This window comes from Leptopilina heterotoma, unplaced genomic scaffold (genome assembly GCF_015476425.1).
Source record: "Leptopilina heterotoma isolate Lh14 unplaced genomic scaffold, ASM1547642v1 Lhet_135, whole genome shotgun sequence".
Taxonomy (NCBI): Eukaryota; Metazoa; Arthropoda; class Insecta; order Hymenoptera; family Figitidae; genus Leptopilina; species Leptopilina heterotoma.
Window position 1 is genome coordinate 1,768,055 of NW_025110854.1, and position 20,851 is coordinate 1,788,905.

A 20,851-nucleotide genomic window follows, 5' to 3' on the forward strand; every position below is an offset into this window, starting at 1 on the left:
TTAACTTTTTAATAATTTTTTAACTTGCAAAACTCTACATAATGTAATTGTTAAAAATATAATATTTATTTTTCATAATTTAAAATTATTAATTATTAATTATTTTCATAATAATTTAAAATAATTACTATATTATTATTAAAGACCACAACATAAATTTAAATTATCAAAGTATATTTTATAAAATAGTAATAAATTTAATACAAGTTTTATTTTTATATTTTTTATTACATAAAAATATTGTCTAATATCATGTTTATTTTATAAACTTTTAACGTGTCTTAATTTTCATGTTTTTAATTAATACGTGATTTATAGAATATTCAACAAATCAATGAAAATATATTGTCAATTTTTTCAATTAAAAATATATTACATCAAATATCTATTCCCAATATTAAAATAATGTTAACATTAAATTATGGACACATACCTGCCGAGTAAATAATAATTATTAAGTTAAAAATTCAATTAAACAACCAACGTATAGAATTAAAATTTAGGGGCTATCATTATAATATTATATTACATCTTGTAATTAAATAATTAATGCAAGTTATAGTTAGTATTTATATTATAGATATTTTGTTTTCCAAAGAAATTATAATTAAAAGTTGTTTAACTTTATCATTTTTCAATTAATTTAATTTTTTGCAGTTATAGTAGTTTCAAAAGATACGGAATTTTTTGTTTAAAAAGCTAAATGAATAATTATTTTTTTAATTTTTGGAATAATTAAAATTTTCGTAATCAAAATTATTTTGATAATAAAAGTATAAAATATGTAACAATTTTTGCGAGATTCAATTTTCTTCGTACAACATGAAAGTTTAACAGCAGTAATTTTTTTTACAAAATTTATAGGATTCACTTAAAATTCGTTTCTAATGCGTTAAATTTGACATTAAAATTTAGAAATTCAAAATAGAACTTCCATTTGTCTGACTTTCTTCTAATTTATCGGATTCAGAAATAAGCAATGTAAAAGATAAAATTTGCTCAAAAAATAATTTTTCACCTCCTGCTGATTACCGGCTGTGGCTATTTTTTTATTAATTGTGAATTAAATTAATTTTTATGACCCAGATACTAATTGGAATTGTTCTAGCCATAGTTCAGGTCCAGTAATGTAAATTCTATTTAAATTGAGACCATTAAGTGAAAGTATTTAAATTTTAAAAAAAATTTAGAAGTTCGAAGTTGTTAAATTTCTTTTGTAAACTTTAAAGTTTCAAAATAATATAAAATGAAAATTTAATTCTCTATAATTGTTAACTTTTTCTACCTTTAATTATTTCAATCTTTTTGTTAGGTAATAATAATTATTTCTTTAAACATTTTTTTAAATAAAATGGAGTTTAAATTGTTTAAAATAAGCAGTTCGATACAACATTCCCTCGCGCTTGCGCGCGGATAGTTTGGCTAGTTTAATAATAATAATTAATAAAATAAAGAAATTTATTCTAGACTTAAAATATTTAAAATAATTTTAATTATTTACAGAAATACGAAAAAATCAAGTCATTGTTTTGATATTTATTGTAAATTGAAAGTTTTCATAATGAGAAAAAATTCTAGGTTTTCAACTTCTTCAAAAATATTTTGGTCATTAAAAAAACAAAATTTTTTGTAATAATTCTGGAAATTTAATTGAATTTAATATTTTTCGAAAACTTTTAACAAAATATCTTGAGATTACTCTGATTTCCCTGAGCAATTTCATTTTCTCTGACCGATTCCAATCCAGGAAATTCTTCAATAAATGTATGAAAATGTTTTAAATTTTGATAAAAAATATTTTTACCTCTTCTTAGACAAAATGGCAAAAAAAAGAAAAGTAGAATAAAAATCTGACAATGCGCAAGGAGAAGGTTTCATTGATAAAGAATAAGACTTGATTATATCTTCTTGACGAAATGTATCTTGATGTATGAAAAGCTATTCTACAAATACAATATCACTAGAATATTCTATATCCTATAATGAAATGCCAACAAGGAAACGAGGCTCTTTACATTAGAGAACTCGCGGGAAAAAAAATTTTGATCCATTTACAAGGATCGTTTCTTTTTTTTTCTTTTTTTCTTTATCGCGTCGATAGAAATAAATTCTTCTCCTGCGAATTAATACGTTTCTCATTATTTCATATATACAATTGACGATTTATTTCCTAAAAAAAATCACCACTAAAAAAATTCAAGTGCGTCCAAAGCTGACGTATCCTTTCCTTTCATATCTATATATATTTATATATATATATATATAATTTATAAATCGTCTAAATTCATTCGTATACAGTAATTAACAATTAATAAGACAATCGCGTCTTCACGATTATTAAACATTTCATTATCATTATTATTTTTTTAACTAATCGCAAATTAAAGGCTGAGAGACTGAGCAAAAGGAGAATATTTTTTTTTTAAAAAAACTTGAGCGACCAATAAACGGTTCTCTCTTTCTCTCTATTCTCTCTCTCAAGTCTTGTTTTATTTTGTTTTTAAACAAAATTTCAACTTTTCGCAAAAAAAACAACAAAAAAGTGACACAATAAAATACGAATTAAAAAAGTGCACTTTTTAAATTACTTATTAGAAAAAAAATATATTATATATAATTTGTGACTGTGCACGAGAAAAAGCAGAGCAACTTACGATCCTGGTTGATTCGGTGAGATATAATTATTTTAAAAAAAGGCAAGATTCAATTTGAAAATCTAACTTCATCTTCCAGGTTCGAACGCAACTTTTTTTTAAAGCTTGGAATTTCTCTAATAATTTGTTAAAAAAAAATTTTTTCTACAACACGTAAATACATACATATACATTTTATATTATTTATAATCTAAGAGCTCATCAAAGAGAAGAAGCTTTTTTTTTGCCGAAAAAAATACTTTGAACGATCACAGATTTACTGTATATATATATAAAATATAAACAATTGAAAAAGAAATATACTTCTTCTCATGGAATTTCGCCTCAGGTTGCTCTGCCACTTTTTTTACCTCACCCCCAACCCTCCTCTAAAATACTTATATTTTTTCACCTTTTAAAAACCGGGAAAAATGATTCATTTTTTTTTCTTCTTTGAAAATCTGACTTGATTTTCAAAAAAAATTGGCAGTAGTTTTAGTAGAATTTTTTTTTTTTTTCATTTTTGTAAAAGTGAAGAGAGACGGATATATGTTTAAATGAAAAAAAAAAGAAAGAAAATTAATTAGTTTTAATTGGCGGCAATAACGGCCGTTGCAGCGGCAGATGTTGATGATGATGATTTCTTTTTCAGAACGATGTCCTTGATATTTAGATTCACCTTCTCCTTTCGTGGGGGTGGCACAGATTGGAGACAAAATCTCTTAAAGGCTTCCAGCTCACGTTCAGCATCGTCCATTTCACCGTCCTCGAGGTCTATATCTTTTGGCGTGAATACACTCTCTGCAAAAGACACGCTCTCAATACTAGAGATCGGCAAGTGCTTTTTTTATAAAAAGAAAGATTACAAAATAAATACTTAAAAAAAATACAGAAGAACATATATTTTATTAATTTTCTTTCTTTTCTACTTGCGCTCCCATGCTTTCTTAAAAAAAATTTTTTAACAATACAAGTTTTCCAAAATGTGCACAATATCAATAAGAATTTAACTATAATTTAAAATAGAATTTATCTATAAAAATAAAAAAAATTAAAATTAAAATAAGCAGATAAAAATAATAGTAATAATAAAAACCTAACAAAAGATAATATAAAAATAATTATTATTACTATTATTTATTGTGTTTAATGTAATATATTTAATTACAGATTATTTATTATATAATTGAAAAAATTTATTTTTGTTTATTTAAAAAATAAAATTAATAATAATTATTATTATTATTTTAATAATGAAATATTATTTTTAAGTAAAAATATCGAAAAATGGAAAATTTCACTTGTTTGAACGTATTTGCTATTTCTGTTTCAATGAAAAAGTTAAATTAAATTTTTGTCATGGGAAAAATTTAGTCGAAATTTTTTTTTAATTTGTTACTACAAATCAAAGATATACTCTTATTTAAGGTTTTTAAAAATTGTTGCGTCTGATTTTCCTTATATTACATTTGTTTTTGTGCTCGTTTTGTACTTTTTCTCCTCTTTATTTACTTTTCGTAAAAAATATATTAATTATAATTTCCAAAATTTAAATCTTTTTGTAAAAAAATAAATGAAAAGCAATTGAAAAAAGAATTTTTTTTATAAAAAGTAAAATTTTAATGAAACCAAAATAAATTTGTTTCAATTATGATAGAATAATTTTTATAAATGTGATAATAAATTATATTAAAATATATTCATTTAATCCCAATTTATCTAAAATTCGTTTATTATCAATTTTTTTTTAATTATTCAATACTTATCCAAATTTGAATTGAATTTCTATCAACAATTTTTTTTTAGAATTTGTACTTTTTTTAAAAAATAAAAATTATAGCAATGCTCTTTAGAGCTCTTTTACTTAAATTATTTAATTAACAAACATTATATATTGTGCTCACTTTGTAAATTTATAGAATTTACAAATAAATTTATAAAAATTGAAATAAAAATAAAAATAAAAATTATAAAAATATGAAAATAATTTTAAAACAATAAATTTATGAAATAAAAAAATACTTAAAAATTGAGAATTTTTTTCTTGAATAAAAACTAAAATTAATTATAAATATACAATATATATAATATAATATTTGATTATAAAATATAAAATAATATAATTTAAAATTATTTAATTTTAACTTATAAGAAACTGTGCAACATTTAAATTAAAATTTACGACTATATAAGTATATTAAATTAGTGAAAGGAATAAATTGTACATAAATTTGACTAATAATTATTTTACGATTTCAAAAGAAAAACAATTTTATATAGATTTTTATTTAAAGTCCAAAAAATTGTTTTAATTGTAAAAAATGAGAAAAAAATTGTAAAGACATCGTTAAAAGTGTAAAAAATCAAAAAAATAAAAATAATTTGGACAAAACCGCAATTTCAGTTTTAAAAAATTTTCAAAATTAAATTTAAATATTTCATAATTAACAAGAAAAGATTTTCAATTTCACTAAGATTTATCTTCATTTTTCTGAAAAATACAATAAAACTAAAAATTCCTATTCTTCCTGAAAATGAAAAAAATATTATAAAGTTATTTTTTTGTTTCTTGAAGAAAAATTGTTGCATTATGACACTAAACTTATGTTTCCTTAAAATCGTAAAAGAATTCCTTACATAAAATTTATTTCTCATATTTAATTGTAATTTTTCTCAGTGCAATAAGTGAGCAATAAATATTCTAAAGCGTGCAATTTAGACAATTATCCAAAATAAAATTCAACTTACAATTATAAAATAAATTTTTGAAAATAAAATAAAACTATGTACAATTTTTTTAAAAATTCAAATAAAATAGCAATTAAAGCGAAAATTTAAATTTTAATAAATTTATTTTCTGTATTTGATTAATTAGTAATTTTTTAAATTTAATTATTATTTATTTGCTTTTATTTTTGTTTAGTTGAACTTCACCGTGAATGGAAGTGGAAAAAGGCTTTTGAATGCAGAAAAGGAATCGGGTAAATGTCGGCATCTGCTGTACATTTGTCGACGTACTGCATGGGTACGGGATGCAAAATTCTATTTTTACACCCCAATTTCTTTCAAAAAAAAAATAAATAAATAAATAAATAAAAGAAAAAAAACTAGTGATCAAACAGCAATAACAAAAAAAACATATAATCCCGACAAAGAAATATTATCCAAAACTTGTTTTAAAATACACTTTTTATTCAAACGAAATAAACACAACATTCCGACAAACTAACAAACCTTCACATTATTCATCTTAAAATTTAAATAAAAATTGTCTTTTTTCCATCAACGAATTCGAAAAAAAAGAAGTCATCTTTTTTTTCTTCTTCTTAAAATATCGAAAAATTATCACAAGGAAATCGAGAAATTATTTCGAAACAAATTGGAGAATAATATTTTATACGAAAAAATCGAACCCATGCAGCAATCAGGAAATAAATGTTCAGTTCAGAAGAAAATATAGAATTTGAATATTTTTCGAGAAAAAAATGTCATTTTATTGTTATTATTTTTTTTTGTGTGTAATCAGCAGATAAAAAATATCTCCTTTTTTGTTTTTTTGTAAATATATATCTAGTTTCCCTGTATTTGAATATCACATTTGGTTTTCTTTTTTTTGCTTTAGAAAGCTAGGGCTATTTTTTCAACAAAAAAAACAGTTTCTCTTTTTCTATACAAAGTATAATTAGTATACGCGAATTTTTTTTTGTTTTGAAAATCTAAAAAAACAAAGAAGTATACCTTAAACATGTAGACTAAAAGTAAAAAGACGCGCTCCTTTCGTAGTACGGACAATCTTTTTATTAAAAGAGATGGAGAGAAAAAAGGCTTGGACTAGCAATAAATACCTTAAAGGTCTTGTTATTCAGTGGTCACGTATCTTATTGAAAAACATGACCACTGAATAACAAGACCTCAAGGAGACAAAGAAGTAAATAATCTAAATTGTATATTACAACGATAAATATAGAAATCTATTTGTGAGGTAAAACTTAGCAAAAAGGTAGTGAGATCTTAAATTGTGAGTGAGATGTGTGTTGTGTTGTGCAGGTGCCCAAAAAAAGGACTTGACAATACTCGCAAAAAATTGAGATAAATCTTGAAGAAAAAATTAAGTCAAAGAGAAGGATAAGGGGAAAAAGCTGCGATAATACAAAATTTTTCCTCTTTCTCGACTACGAAAACGCCTATTTTTTCTATAAATCGTATTTTTCAAAAAGTAAAATTCCATTTCGTGTACAATTGACAATGTCAGCTTTCTGTCGATTTTAATTTGTCTCTCTCTCAAAAAAAAACTTTTCTTTTTCGGTTTTTAAAAACAAATAAAAGAAGCGGAAATTTACATGATTAAAGTTTGATTATTGTTGTTTCTCACCAACGAGGTTCCAGTCATCGCCGCTTTGCCTCGCGCCATTTCCGCGCTTTTTCTTTTTCTTCCCCTTGCTGGTTGTGGTGCCGCCACTTGAAACCGTCATCGACGCATTAATCGCCTCCCTTACAGCTGTTTTCGCCTGTTCGTCAAACGTTGTCGTTGTCGTTGCTGTCTCAGGATTTCTCACCTTGGTTAATGTTACACTCGTACCCTTGAGATTGATTCCACTTTCGGGTATTGGTTGACCGCTTGCCACTTTACTGATTTGAATATTAGCGAGATCACTTAAACTGGTGCATTCCGTTGATAGTCGACTGCGTATTTCGGTAATACTCGACGGTATAATGCCATTGTTTTGTTTATTTGATTTTGTGGCATTTAAATCGCCTTTAATGATGAAGTCGGGTTTCGGTGGTGGCGTTAAACCGGCATTGATGGCTTGCTGCAATGCTGGACTTCGAATTGTCACCATACCATTCTCTGAGACTTTTATTATTGCTGCTTGTTGAGAGACGGGTTCCATTTTCGGTGGACCAAATGCTGGATTTCTAATTGTCACCATATTTGTTTGTGGATTGTGAAGGATTTTCGCCACATCGTCGCCATGGTCATTGCCAGAGTGATCGTTTCTTTGTGATAGTGTCAAATTTGATGAAGATGATGATGACGATGGATTTTGATTAGCGGCATTCTTGTTCTTCTTCTTTTTCTTCTTTTTGCCACCTTGAGATTCCTTTGTTGCATCTGAAAATCAAATGAAAAACGGCATCAGTTGATTTGATAATATTTCGTTTTTCAAACACATTTTTAAAATATTTATTTACGAAATAATTGCTTAGATAGATAAAAAAAATGTGCAAAGCTCGAAAGAGAAAAGGAGGAAGAAAATTTAAAATTCTGTAAAATTCAAATCTTTAAAGACAATTGTGTTTCTAAGGATTATAAAATACAGAAATTGAAGGGTTTAAAATAATTTTGAATGTATTAAAAGTCTTATTTTAAAATATTTTTAAACAATTATTGAAATTTACAAAAAAAAGATGATAGATTTATTACAAAAATAAAAAACTTTTTTCAGTCAAAATGAATTTTTTCTTTCATTCTATTAAAAAATGATTTTAAATCAAAACAATCATACTAAGAATAGTTTAAACTTTAAAAATAAAATTATTTATTCTTAAGAAGTAGAAATTTTTAATAAAAGTAACAAAAAAAAATAAAAATTTTTTAAAATCAAATCTTTAGTTCTGATTTTTTATTCTTTATTTTACATTTATGACATTTTATTTTTAATCTCATGTTTTAATTCCTAAAATTCGTTTTCAATCTAAAAATATAAATCATTTAATTTTGATTTTGTACTTTTTGTTTCAGTTAAAAAATGGAAATTCAAAATTTGTACCTAACTAAAGACTTTATAAATTAAAATATATAAAAATTAAAACAAAAAAATTTAGAAAGTAAAAAAGAAATTTAAAATTTGTTTCTAAACATTGAAATAAAATAAAAATTAAAAAATTGTAATTAAAAAAGAAATATTTAAAATATGGAACTAAAAAATTGAAATTAAAAGATTAAAGTTTACAAATTTATTATTAAAAATTAAAATAAAGTTAAAATTAAAAAATTGCAATGAAAAATCTAATATATTCAAAATATGTAATTAAAAACTTGAAATTAAAAGATTCAAGATTAAAAATTAAGACAAAAAACTAGAAATTCAAAAAATAAATTTCAAATTGTTATAAAAAGTTTTGTTACTATAAAATGAAAAAAATATTAAAATTAAAAAGTGCAACTAAACAATTAATATTCAAAGAATGAAATTTAAATTTTGAAAATTTAAAATATGGAACTAAAAAAATTGAAATTAGAGGATTCAATTTTACAAATTAAGAAAAAAACTAGAAGAAATTCGAAAAAGAAACCTCAAATTAGAATTAAAAATTAAAATTAAAATTAAAATTAAAATTAAAATTAAAATTAAAATTAAAATTAAAATTAAAATTAAAATTAAAATTAAAATTAAATTAAAATTAAAATTAGATTAAAATTAAAATTAATTAAAAAATTGTAACGAAAAATTTAATATTCAAAATATGTAATTAAAAAATTGAAATTAAAAGATTCAAGTTTACAAATTTGTTATTAAAAATTGAAATAAAGTTCAAATTGAAAAATTGTAACGAAAAATGTAATATTCAAAATATCTATGTAATTAAGAACTTGAAATTATAAAAGATTCAGTCTTTCAAGTTTAAAAATTCAGAATTCAAAAAAGAAACTTCAAACCATGTAATTTAAAGTTTTGTTACTAAAACTTGAAAGAAAAAATTAAAATTAAAAAATTGCAACTAAACAAAATCAATATTCAACATATGGAACTAAATAACTGAAATTAAAAGATTAAAATTTACAAATTAAGATCTATAAATAAATAAAAATAAATATGATTACATATGTTTTATAAAAATATAAATAAATAACTAAAAACTATTAAATATCAAAACTTAAGTAGATAATTGAAAAATAAGACCAAAATAATAAAAGATTGAATCTGAAAAATAATAACTAAATAAAATAAAAGCAGAAATTTAAAGTTTAAAGATTCGAATATGAAAATTGTATATATAAAAATCTTCGGAAATTGAAATATAGAACTTAAAATTACAATTAAACCATTGCAACTGAACCTTGAAATTCAAAGATTAAAATGAAAACGAATTTAAAAATGTAACGAAATCATAAATTAATGCTTAAAAAATTTAATTAAAAAGTAAAAATTTAAATGCAATTAAAAATTGGAACTAAAAATTAAAAAATAGATTGGAATCATCGAAGTGAAGAGATTAGGGTTTAAAAATCGAAACTTAAAACTTTAATAATTGACATTTAAAACTAAAAATGAAAAATGAAATTAAAACAATTCGAAAACAATTTTTCTTTTTCTTTATAGTCTTCCTTTTCCAGAACTAAAAATGAAAATCTTACCTTTATCTGAATTTTTCGGAATTAAATCCTGCTTCAGCTTTCCAGTATCAACAACAATAACATTACCATTGCCTTGGGGATTGGCGTAGCCGGACGGAGTATTGCTCATTGGCGAAGCAATAATTGTCGTTTGCTTCGGTGGATTTGTCGGTTTGAGCTTCTGTGCAATTTTCAATGGAAAAGGCTTGACGGGCGTGTCAACTTTTGTAATCGTAATACCGGGCGGCAGCTTGAGATTCTCAATATTAATTTTAGAATTTGCGCTAATATCCTTAAATTGACTACTCAATGGTGGCGTAACACATTCATTAACAGAACGTTGAACATCAACATTTTGCTTCTTCTTTTTATTACCACTATTCTGATTACTTTTTGTTTGATTCTTCTGATTATCAGTCTTATTGGCGGTTGCGGTTACATTTCCACCAGTACAATTACTACTACTACTATTATTATTGTTATTATTATTATTATTGCTATTAGCCTTATTATTTCCACTTTTATTGTTCTTTTTGGCTTCCTTTTGAACATTTTTATTCTGCTCTTGTTGTTTCATCACTTTCTTATTGCCCGTTTCGTTGTTGTTGTTGTTGCTACTGCTGTTATTATTGGGTTGTTTCTTTTCCTGCTGCACTTGGGGTGACGAGTTGTTTTTATTTTGTTTCTTGCTCACGAGATTCTGTTGTTGATTTTTATTCTTTGTGGCATTATTTTGTGACTGGGAGACGTTTTCTTTGTTCTCGGAATTCTTTTTATTTTTCTTTGTTGGTTTCACTTCGGCTGAAGACTGCTGCTGCTGCTGTTGTTGTTGTTGTTGCTGTTGATTTTTTGAAGAATCGACTTGTTTTGCGCCTTTGGATTTTTCATTGTTTGTGGTTTGTTTAACGGCCTGTTTAACAGTTTTATTTTCGTTTTTGTTGGTTTTGACGTTGGTTTGTTGGGTTTTATTTTGAGTTACTTGATTACTGGTGTTGACTTGATTGTTATTGCTGGCTTGATTCGAGTTATTAGTATTTTTGCCCTTTTTCTTCTTTTTCCCGGAAGTTGTCTGTCCCTGTTCGGTCTTGGTGGGCTCTTTCGTTTGTCCATTGACGAGGGTGAATAATACTTTATCTTCAGCGGGTGTTTGACCTTTGAGAGTGATAGTCACGGTTGGTTCGGCACTATTCGATTCCATGACACGTTTTATTGTCACAATTTGTAGTTGATTTTCTGTTTCCTTTTTGGCTTCTTCCATTTTTCTCATTTCGCGTCTCAATTTTTTGCGTTCTTTTTTCGTCAATGTGGATTCGTCAATGGGTGGCGGGGGTGGAGATGGAGCAGGCGGTGGTTGTGTTTGTTTACCGGTATTTTTACTATTGTTGTTGTTATTATTTAAATTCCCGGTTTTATTGCCTTTCGCATTGCCGCCTTTCTCCTTTTTATTGTTATTCTTTGTGTTTTGGGTTGAATTTGAAATTCCATCGACCCTGTCAATGGAGATTGAGCTTTTAGTCTTTTGATTTGCTTGAGCTGTGGTTTTCGTTTTAGCGTTAGTTTTATTGGTAACGTTAATGTTAGTGGGAGTTTCAAACTTGTCTTTTTTCTTATTCTTAATATTATTCGGTTTTAAAACATTCGACACGACAGGCGGTGACGCTGGAAGAATGGAAACCTCCGGGAGATTTCGATGTGAATGAAATCTCTGTGGCATTGGCCTTTGAGGATCGACAACAGTGATAGTTACTTCGGGCGTTTTCTTTTGTATTTCTATCAATTTCTGTCTCTCGTCTTCCAGTCGCTCTTGTTTAAGCTTCTCATCGAGCTTTAATAAAAAGAAGAAAAAATGTTAAAATCCAAATTGATCTTAATAATGAAAATTAATTAAAATATATTAAAAGTGAAAAAAATTACCTTTCGTTGTTTCTGTCGCGCCTTTTTTTCAGCCTTTTTATTATCTCTCTTCCCATTTTGACTGCCCTCTATATACTCGAGTAAAGCGTCTAAATCTCTTTGATCTCTATTATCAAGAAGAACAGTTGAAGCTGTGGATAAAGGTGTATTGGACCTTGGCGCCGAATGACTTGACGTTGTCGTCTTCGATTCCGAATTTGTATTAGAGGGCAAGGATTCCGCAGAACTTTTTGACGGGCTACACACAGCTTTACACTTGGTTGCTTTCTTTTTCGTTAACAATTGTCTCAATCTATCCCTCATTTCGTTATAATTACGACTGACAAGAGCAACAGAAGTCTATAAAATAAAAAAAATTCATTATTTTAAAAGCAAATTTTCCCTCTAAATTCAAAATTTTTCAAATTATTACAATTTAATGCAAAATCCATTCGTTATATTAATAAATAAAAATTAAAATAAATAACAAAAAGAAAATTTTACTTACAACCTTTTTCCGCGTATCTTTTTCTTTTTCATCGGCTAATTTCGCCATTACTCACGATTAAAATGTCAAAATGAAATGAAAAACTTTCAAACTAAATATTAAAAGAAAATGAATTAGAAACGTACAACTCCGTGACCGAAGACTTCACAGTAACAGCAATCGCAATGTCGATTTGAATCTCGTGGCGATGAACTACTTGTTGAACAAGAATCTTCGTGACTGCTTCCTGAATCAGAACAATCGCCGTCACCGGGACTCACTACAACGCAAGAGAAAAATATCAATCATTGTAGAATAACGTAAACAGACAATATTTACCACGAGCTTCTCAAAAATGTATGTGTATAATACAATAGTGCGTAAATAAAAACACAAGTAATTAGTAAATTTGTCCTTATTTGAAAATTCTCTAAAATTGTATTAATTATTAAGTGTATAAATATTTCAATTGAAATTCTGCCTCTACACAGAGAAACAAATATAAATACTTACAATCGCTACAAGATACTCTTTTAATGTGTTCGACAACGTGTTGTTTGTGACAAGCGATGGAAGACTGTGAACCATGATTGTGAGCCTTGTGACTTGAATTTGAAGTTTTGACATCGTGAGAATGCGCAGAACCTAAAAATAGAATTTTTCGATTTTATCATATAATTTTCATTTCCAAATACAGCATTCATTTTTCATCAAATAAGTTCTCATAATATCTTCATTTTATTTTCATCTAATTAGGTTTCATAACTAAATTCATTAAGTTTTTCAAGTAGGAATAATAATTTCAGACTTGATTCTTTTTTGTATTTTCAAAAAAAGAGAAAAGTAATTAATTACCTTGACAAGAAGTGCGATTATGGTGATGAGTTGAATTTCTTGTTTGCGTCGTCGAGTGTCTCGTTTGTATTTGAGCAGAAATCGTCGAACTTGGTTTCATTACAACTTCCAGGGGTTCCTCGTTAGATTTCGGGGTAGCCACTGCAATGGGCTGCTCCTCCAAGTGACCATTTGGCATAATATCAATATCATCTGGAGGTGAGAAATAAATATTTCATACATTATGTTATAATGAGTTTTTAGCTTTTAAATTAAAACCATTTATTCAATTATATTAACTTACTCGTACTTAAGCATGGACACGCATCGAGTTTACGTTTTGAATTTAACAAACAAGGGCAAGGTGGATTATCGACTTCTTTTCGTTTCTCAGCGATATCTTTGGTATGTTGATAGACACAGGGACAAGATTGAAAATCAAATTTTCTAAAATCGACATCCTCCGCGACACAATTAGGCCTCTTCTCCTCAGAATCATCATTTTCAGTTTCACATTCAACGAGTGTTTTCGATTCAATGCTATCAAAATTTGTTGACAAATTTTCTTGCGTTATCAAAGTATCGAAATTATCACCCGGTATCGCTGAATTCACATGATTATAAAGATCTTTGATGGCTGAAAAATTTGTGTCTATATATTTTTCCATTCCTGCGTATTAAACAATTTTTATATGTCAAACAAAAATATTAATATAAAATATAATCAATATAATAAAAAAAAAAAAAAATATAAAAAAATAATATAAAATAAAAAAAAAATAATTATAATAATAATTATAATTATTATTATTATTATTATTATTATAATTATAATTATTATAATTTATAATATAAAATATAAAATTAAATATAATAAAAATTTTTCACAATATATAATATATTGTGAAAAATTTTTAATTTAGAAAACATTTTAATTACCAGCAATATCGTTATTGACTGATTTGTCTTTAGAAAGTGATTCCTCTTCTGTTGACAGCTCCTTCATCTATAAATGAAAATCGCATTTGACTACATTATTTTTATAACGCAGGGCTCGAACCAGTGAAAGTATTTAAAAATGCGAAATTTACGGACCAATTACTGACAAAAATATAACCAGTCCGAGTCAAATAAGAACATTTTACTTAAAACTAGAAATCAAATTTTTCATAACTATAAAACATGAAGATATCGTTCGATTTCTTCGTGTTTTATAATAATTAAAGATGACCGAGTGATAAAATCATTATCAATTCAATTATCATTTGTTTACAATATTCAATTTTACATTTCAATTATTCGTAAATTTTTCAAGTAAATATATATTAGAAAATGAAAACTTGAAATAATTTCAAAAAAATTCGATAAAACTTTTTCAAAATATTAATTTCAAAATTCAATTATTATCTAAAATTTTAACTGAAATTAATTTTTAAACCAATTTCTATTAGAATATTCTAATAGAATTCAATTATTTAAATACTAAAAAACAATTTATTGAATAATTGCATGTTTCTTAAAATTCAATTCCCATAAAGAATTTTATCAATAAATTTTTAAATAATTGAATTCTTTCGACGAATTTTAATAAAATTTTTAAGAACAATTACATTTTTCCAGAAATTCGATTAAAATTGTATTAAAAATAATTGAAATTAAGCGATGAGTTTTATTATTTGTAAAAATAATTGAATCCCTAAGAAGAATTTTATAATTTTTGAACAATATTTAATTTTTGCGAAGAATATTATTACTCTTGAAAATAATTTAATTTCTGCAATAATTCATTGTAACTTTTCCAAAATTAAATTTTTTTTCGTGTTTTTAAGTAAAATTCTTCTATAAATTTTTAATAATTTTTGAAAAAGTTCTTTGAGAGTTTTCAAATTCATTTGTTTACAATTTAATTTTACAAAATTTCAATTATTCGTAAATTCTTCAATTAAATATATATTAGAAAATAATAACTTAAAATAATATCAAAAAAAAAATTAATTCCACAAAATTGTTAATTATAAATATGAAAAATTCAGATTTTCAAAGATTTTAATTTGACACCTTTTCCAAATTCAATTATTCCTAAAAATTTACACTCTAATGCTTTTAATATTCAATTATAATTTAAAATTTTAACTGAAATCCATTTTTAAATCAATTTTTATTTGAAAATTCTACTAGAATTCAATTATTTAAATACAAAAAAAACAATTTATTGAATAATTGCATGTTTCTTAAAATTAAATTCTCATAAGGAATTTTATCAATAAATTTTTAAATAATTGAATTCTTTCGACGAATTTTAATAAAATTTTTAAGAACATGTAATTACATTTTTCAAGGAATTCGATTAAAATAAATTGTATTACAAATAATTGAAAATCTGCAATGAGTTTTATTATTTATGAAAATAATTGAATTTTGGAGAAGAATTTTATTATTTATAAAAATTATTGAAATTTTTACAAGAATTTAAAAAAAATTTTGAAAATAATTGAATTTCTGCAATCATTTGTAATTTCTCTAAAATTTTTCAAATTATATCGTAATAAAATTTACGATCTTTTCGTCTTTTCTCTATATATCTAAATTAATAAATAAATTACAGACTTTACGGACCTTTTTAAAAAAAAAAATACTTTCACGGACTTTAAGCAAATTTAAGGACCATTACGGGATTTACGGACTTAGTTCGAGCCCTGATAACGTAATTTTAAAAAGACAAATTGATATTTATTTTTACCATGAAGAGATTAGAATTTAAGAGAGGTGACAAAGTGCAGTAAGTACAATTTTCTTCGTCGATGGTCAATGACGGATCAACATGATTTTCACTGCAATTGCTTCTAGTTCGTCTAAAACGAAATTTCTCAATTAACATGTATTATTATTGATTTTGAACGTTACAGTAAAGTTCAAGTTATCTTTTACCTTTTTGCGATCAATGTAGCAAAAGACTGAATGACAGTCGATGCACATTCGAACCCACATTGAAATTCGAGATCATTCATGTGCGGATGATTGGGCATATTTATACCATAATCTTTCATAGTTAAATGGTCCTTTGAAACGATGATCGACTTTAGAACATCAACTAACCTTTGGTGTGACGTTTTAGCATCAAGTAAAAATTGTGCAATGTCGTGTTTAGGAGGAATACTTAGGGTATCTAAAAGACATACTGGACTTGGAACTCTTCCGTTAGTACCTGTTGAACTAACTTCCTGAGATTCCTTCAATAATTCATTATTAACTTCCTGTAATCTGAAAAAATTTACCAATGGATCAATTTTCTAATTCAAAAACAAATTAATTACTAAATTTATTAGATGTAGAAAATTAGTACAAAAAAAGAAACAAAAATTACATACCTTTCGTGTCTCTTATACGTTTCTTGCCGCTGCACTTGTTTCCACCATGTTGTAAATGTCTCCCAACCTTTTCTGAATCTTCTCAATTTTATTAATCGCGCCGCTTGTTCCATACTGAAAAAAAAATTATATTTATATTTCATTTACTGTTATTTTACATTTTAATATGGATTTAAAATTGTAAAAATACATTATGAATTAAAAATTAAAAATTCTTTAAAATTAATTCACGAACTTACTTATGTTTGTCTATTAACTGCACAGCTTCCGGCCAGAGATTACCGACCCTTGTCATTTCATCATCGAACGCAAGATACCTGTGAACGAGCCCCTGGTATTCGGTGCTTTTTAAAGGCAGCAACTTCCTCAACTGTCCAATAAATGGTGGAAGTCTATTTTGGATTAAAGGATCCGTATAAACGTAATCCTGATAAAGCTTTTTATTGAAACACTCCCATGTTAAATTAAATTTCTGAAAATACTCCTTTTCCACTGGTTTGATTAACTGCGAAACTTGTAAGGCAGTTGCTATCAGGGCATCGTATCCATCCAACATTTCTAAAACAGAAATTGTTTTTAATTTTTAAAACAGAAATATAAAAAATATTATTTTTTCTAAAAATGAAAATTAAAATAAAATAAACGTACTTGTTAAGAAAACTTCCGCCAAATGATTAACCCTTAGATTTTGAAGAAGAGTTAAAAGTTGAACCTTGACTTCCACCACGAATTCCTGCGCTTGGCTCACTAACCTCATGGAAAGTTGATGGGGATCACTTTTACACAATCTGCAAAAACAAATTGTTCATTAAAAATTAACCTTATGAAATTGTTACGCAATTTTACGCTGTTCAATTAAATAACAAATATTAAACTTAATATAATTTTCATATTTAAGAAAATAGAGTTGTGTTAATTGAATGTAAAATATTTTAATTTAATAATGTAAGAGATGTAAGACAAAATTGTAGCATCAAGAAATAAAATTCTATTCTATTATTTTAATTTCCAAAAAAAATTTTAAACAAGTAATAATTACTGTAAAACAGTATTTTGTAGGCTGCTCTGTCGAGAGGAATCACTCTGAATAACTGACGAGTGAGATACATTAGAAGTTGTCATTGCTGTGTGATAAACAGAATGTATGTGTTTTCTTAAATCTGTCCAAAGACTATTTAGCCTCAATGCCCTTTCCATGTCCTCCATAAGAATTCTCCTATTATTAAAAAAGAAAAATTGAAGAAAATGAAATTAATATAAAATTTCAAAATTATTTCCGTATAAAATAATAATAAAAAATATTACCTCTTGACTCTACACATTTCACATCGACAAGGATCTTTAACGTGACGTGAAGTGGAATCAGAAGAATTTTCCGAAGAGTCCTTATTACTTTCCAATAAAACGTTATTATCCTCCACGTCCTTGTTATCTTCCATTTCTGTATTATCAAAATTTTCACAATTTTCCGCCATCTATTAAAATAATATGAATAAAATAATTGTAAATTCATTATACAATAACAATAATTTTCATATATTTCTTTATCAAATTGAAATTTTATTACAACAATTTTGCGTCATGAATCAAAAACATTAATTAATTGAATAAAGTTTCTAAATAATTTTTGCTGCAATTAGTAATTCATAAAAATATTTCGTTCATTTGCACGCTCAAAACTTGTGGATCATATAACAATAACAATATAATTGTAAAAAAAATAATATAACAATAAAAAATAATCTAAAACTATTTTAATATAAACACAAATATATTTTTCTAAGTAAAAAAAATATAATCTTACAAAAATCACAAAATAAATGTTAAAAAACTGATTGAGATAAACGAAAATAAATACTAACGAAGACTGAAAACTAAAAAAAATTAATTTACTTTAAATATAATTTTTATTATCAAATTTTCTTAAATAACAAATTGACGTATATGAAATTTATAAACGAACGTTCGTTTCAAACGTCATTTAGTGATAAAAAAAAGTTTTTTTATGTATCAGTATTTCCTTAAAGTTTTGAACATTCAAATGAACGACATTTTTTTAATATTTAAATGTTTTTGAAAAACAATAATATACTAAAAATTAAAAATAAATTGAATTAAATATTTACTTAGTTGAGAATTATTTTTGTAATTATTTTATTTATTATTATTTTATTATCATTATTATTAATAATACGAAAAAGTAAAAAAAAGTAAAATAATTATGAATTTCTCTTTATATCGTTGTAAGAAAAAAAAACTGTATACATAATGAATCGCAATAATAATCTAATGATTATAAATTCATGCTGGCTTGTTGCTCAACTTAAATACCTCATGAGCTAAATAATTTGCAAATTAATTATTTATTATTACTAACACGATAAAAGTTAATAGTTTTTCTTTTTATTCTCCTATTTACGAAGTTGAAGTCCACAACGTTGATCAACGAAAAACATTTGTTTAATGCATTCAAGTATTATTCTTAATTTAATATTCAATTGTACAATAATTATTATCAAAATAAACATGAATCTTTTTTTTCTAACTATTTTTGTGGCAATCTTGATGCGTTATCTTTAATTAATTTACTTAGTGAACAATTTATTTTTGTTGATCAACGTTGTGGATGTGGACTTCAATTTGCTCCTATTTCTACAATTTTTAGCATTGAGCTGTAAGTTTTATATTAAATGTATTCATTACTAATAAATTATTAAAAAAATATTACTAGTAGTTATTATCGTTTGCTGCAATTAAATCTGAATTTTTCACTAAATATGAAATTTAATACAAAATTATTAATCTCTTATTGAGTTAAATAAACAATTGTTGAAATAATGTTTAAAGTAGGTTCACATTTTTTTTACAAAAATAGCATTATTTTACTAATTAAGAAAAATTATTAGATAAAAAACTTTTTTTTATTTAGATCTATTGTATGAAAAAATAAAAAAAGTTGAATTTTAAAAAACAAATGACAAATTTAATAACTGAATTGTTAAAAATTTTTTACAAAACAATAATTGTGACAACAATGATTGTGAAATCTAAAAGTAAATAATATAAAAAGAAGAAAAATATTTGTTATATATTATCTTACATTTTCTATCAAATTACAAAAAACAACCATTTTTATTGTATTAAATATACAAGATATTTTTTTAAGAGTTATTCATAATTCTGACATTTTCACTAACATTCTGTAGGTGGCTTTACTTTCAACACAAACAACACATTATCGAATAAGTAAACTGACATTTAAAGTATAAATACTATATACAAGTTTCCTGGAAGTTTATGCAAATTAACGATTCAATTTACAGAACGAAAAACTATAACATAGTAATTGAATACTTTGCAAAATACTTTTGTTCCTTTATTTTAATAACTTGATCATTTGGAATACATTTCTAAAAGCAAATTTCGTAAAAAGATGACTGATATCGTACTTTTGCAAATAAAATGCGAATTATTCGTTTTTCCCTTTGTTTTAAATATACCAATCATATGCAACGAATTGAATACAGAATCCTCTCTGTACCGCGACATAATCCGAGGTAAAATCTTTTCATACGCGAATTAATGCTAAGGGAAGATTAAGGACAAATGTAAGCGTGCTAAAAAAAAAAAAAGAAATGTGAAAGCATGAGAATCTGCGAGAGACAAACTGGGCGAATTCTTTTTATTTTTTTGTAACAAAAAAAGATAGAATTCTTACCTCGACAGAGTTAGTTAAGGGAGTGTCAGTGGGTGAAAGTTCATTAGCATCAGATTCCGGCGTATCATTAATATCATGCCTTAAACAATTTAACGTGAGACTATCTTCGGATAATGTGTTTTCCTGTTGTGAAACATCCTCGTTGTTCTCTTTCGCCAGGACGTCACCCATTGCTTTCTCATCATCGCGTGCCCTCGACGTCGCACAATTTTCCATCACATTATCACTCTCACTCATTATTTTGTTTATTTGTCACAAATTATTGGATAAAACAATAAATTCCTAAAGAAAGTGACACTTGTTCTGTATTTAAAAACTTGATAGACGATATTTTGGAATTTTGTTAAAGAGCCGCGTAAACACCTTCAACCCGGAGAAACAACATCCGTGTCCAATATGGCGGCGTGCGTGTTGCGTGCTTAACTTACTGTTTAAACATTTACAACACAAGATGGCGCTCGTCAAACTACGCCAATGCGCATGCGCAAACCATAATTTCGCGTTCCTTGCGTTCCTTGTTTCGCAAAAATTTCTGGGACATTGATTTTTTAATTTTTGAAAAAACGCGGAATTGAAATC

The 20,851-nt window shown here is 25.4% G+C and overlaps 1 protein-coding gene across 2 annotated transcripts; it reads right to left on the bottom strand.

Moving 5' to 3' along the window:
- Positions 1 to 1,898: 1,898 nt before the first annotated feature.
- Positions 1,899 to 20,679, bottom strand: LOC122497643. 2 transcript variants are annotated; one of them, XM_043604886.1, is made up of 17 exons: positions 20,273 to 20,679; positions 17,860 to 18,029; positions 17,594 to 17,770; positions 17,203 to 17,342; positions 16,794 to 17,112; positions 16,555 to 16,668; positions 16,115 to 16,447; positions 15,927 to 16,038; positions 14,126 to 14,192; positions 13,491 to 13,823; positions 13,208 to 13,399; positions 12,866 to 12,997; positions 12,499 to 12,632; positions 11,887 to 12,225; positions 9,994 to 11,797; positions 7,006 to 7,746; positions 1,899 to 3,434 (listed from the first exon to the last, which is right to left on the bottom strand). In XM_043604886.1, the coding sequence occupies exons 1-17, from the start codon at positions 20,507 to 20,509 to the stop codon at positions 3,223 to 3,225; spliced, it is 5,556 nt and encodes a 1,851-aa protein (XP_043460821.1). In that variant the 5' UTR covers positions 20,510 to 20,679; the 3' UTR covers positions 1,899 to 3,222. The 2 variants fall into 2 exon arrangements, with proteins under 2 accessions (XP_043460821.1, XP_043460820.1); XM_043604885.1 differs by having other exon boundaries at positions 13,491 to 13,856.
- Positions 20,680 to 20,851: the final 172 nt, after the last annotated feature.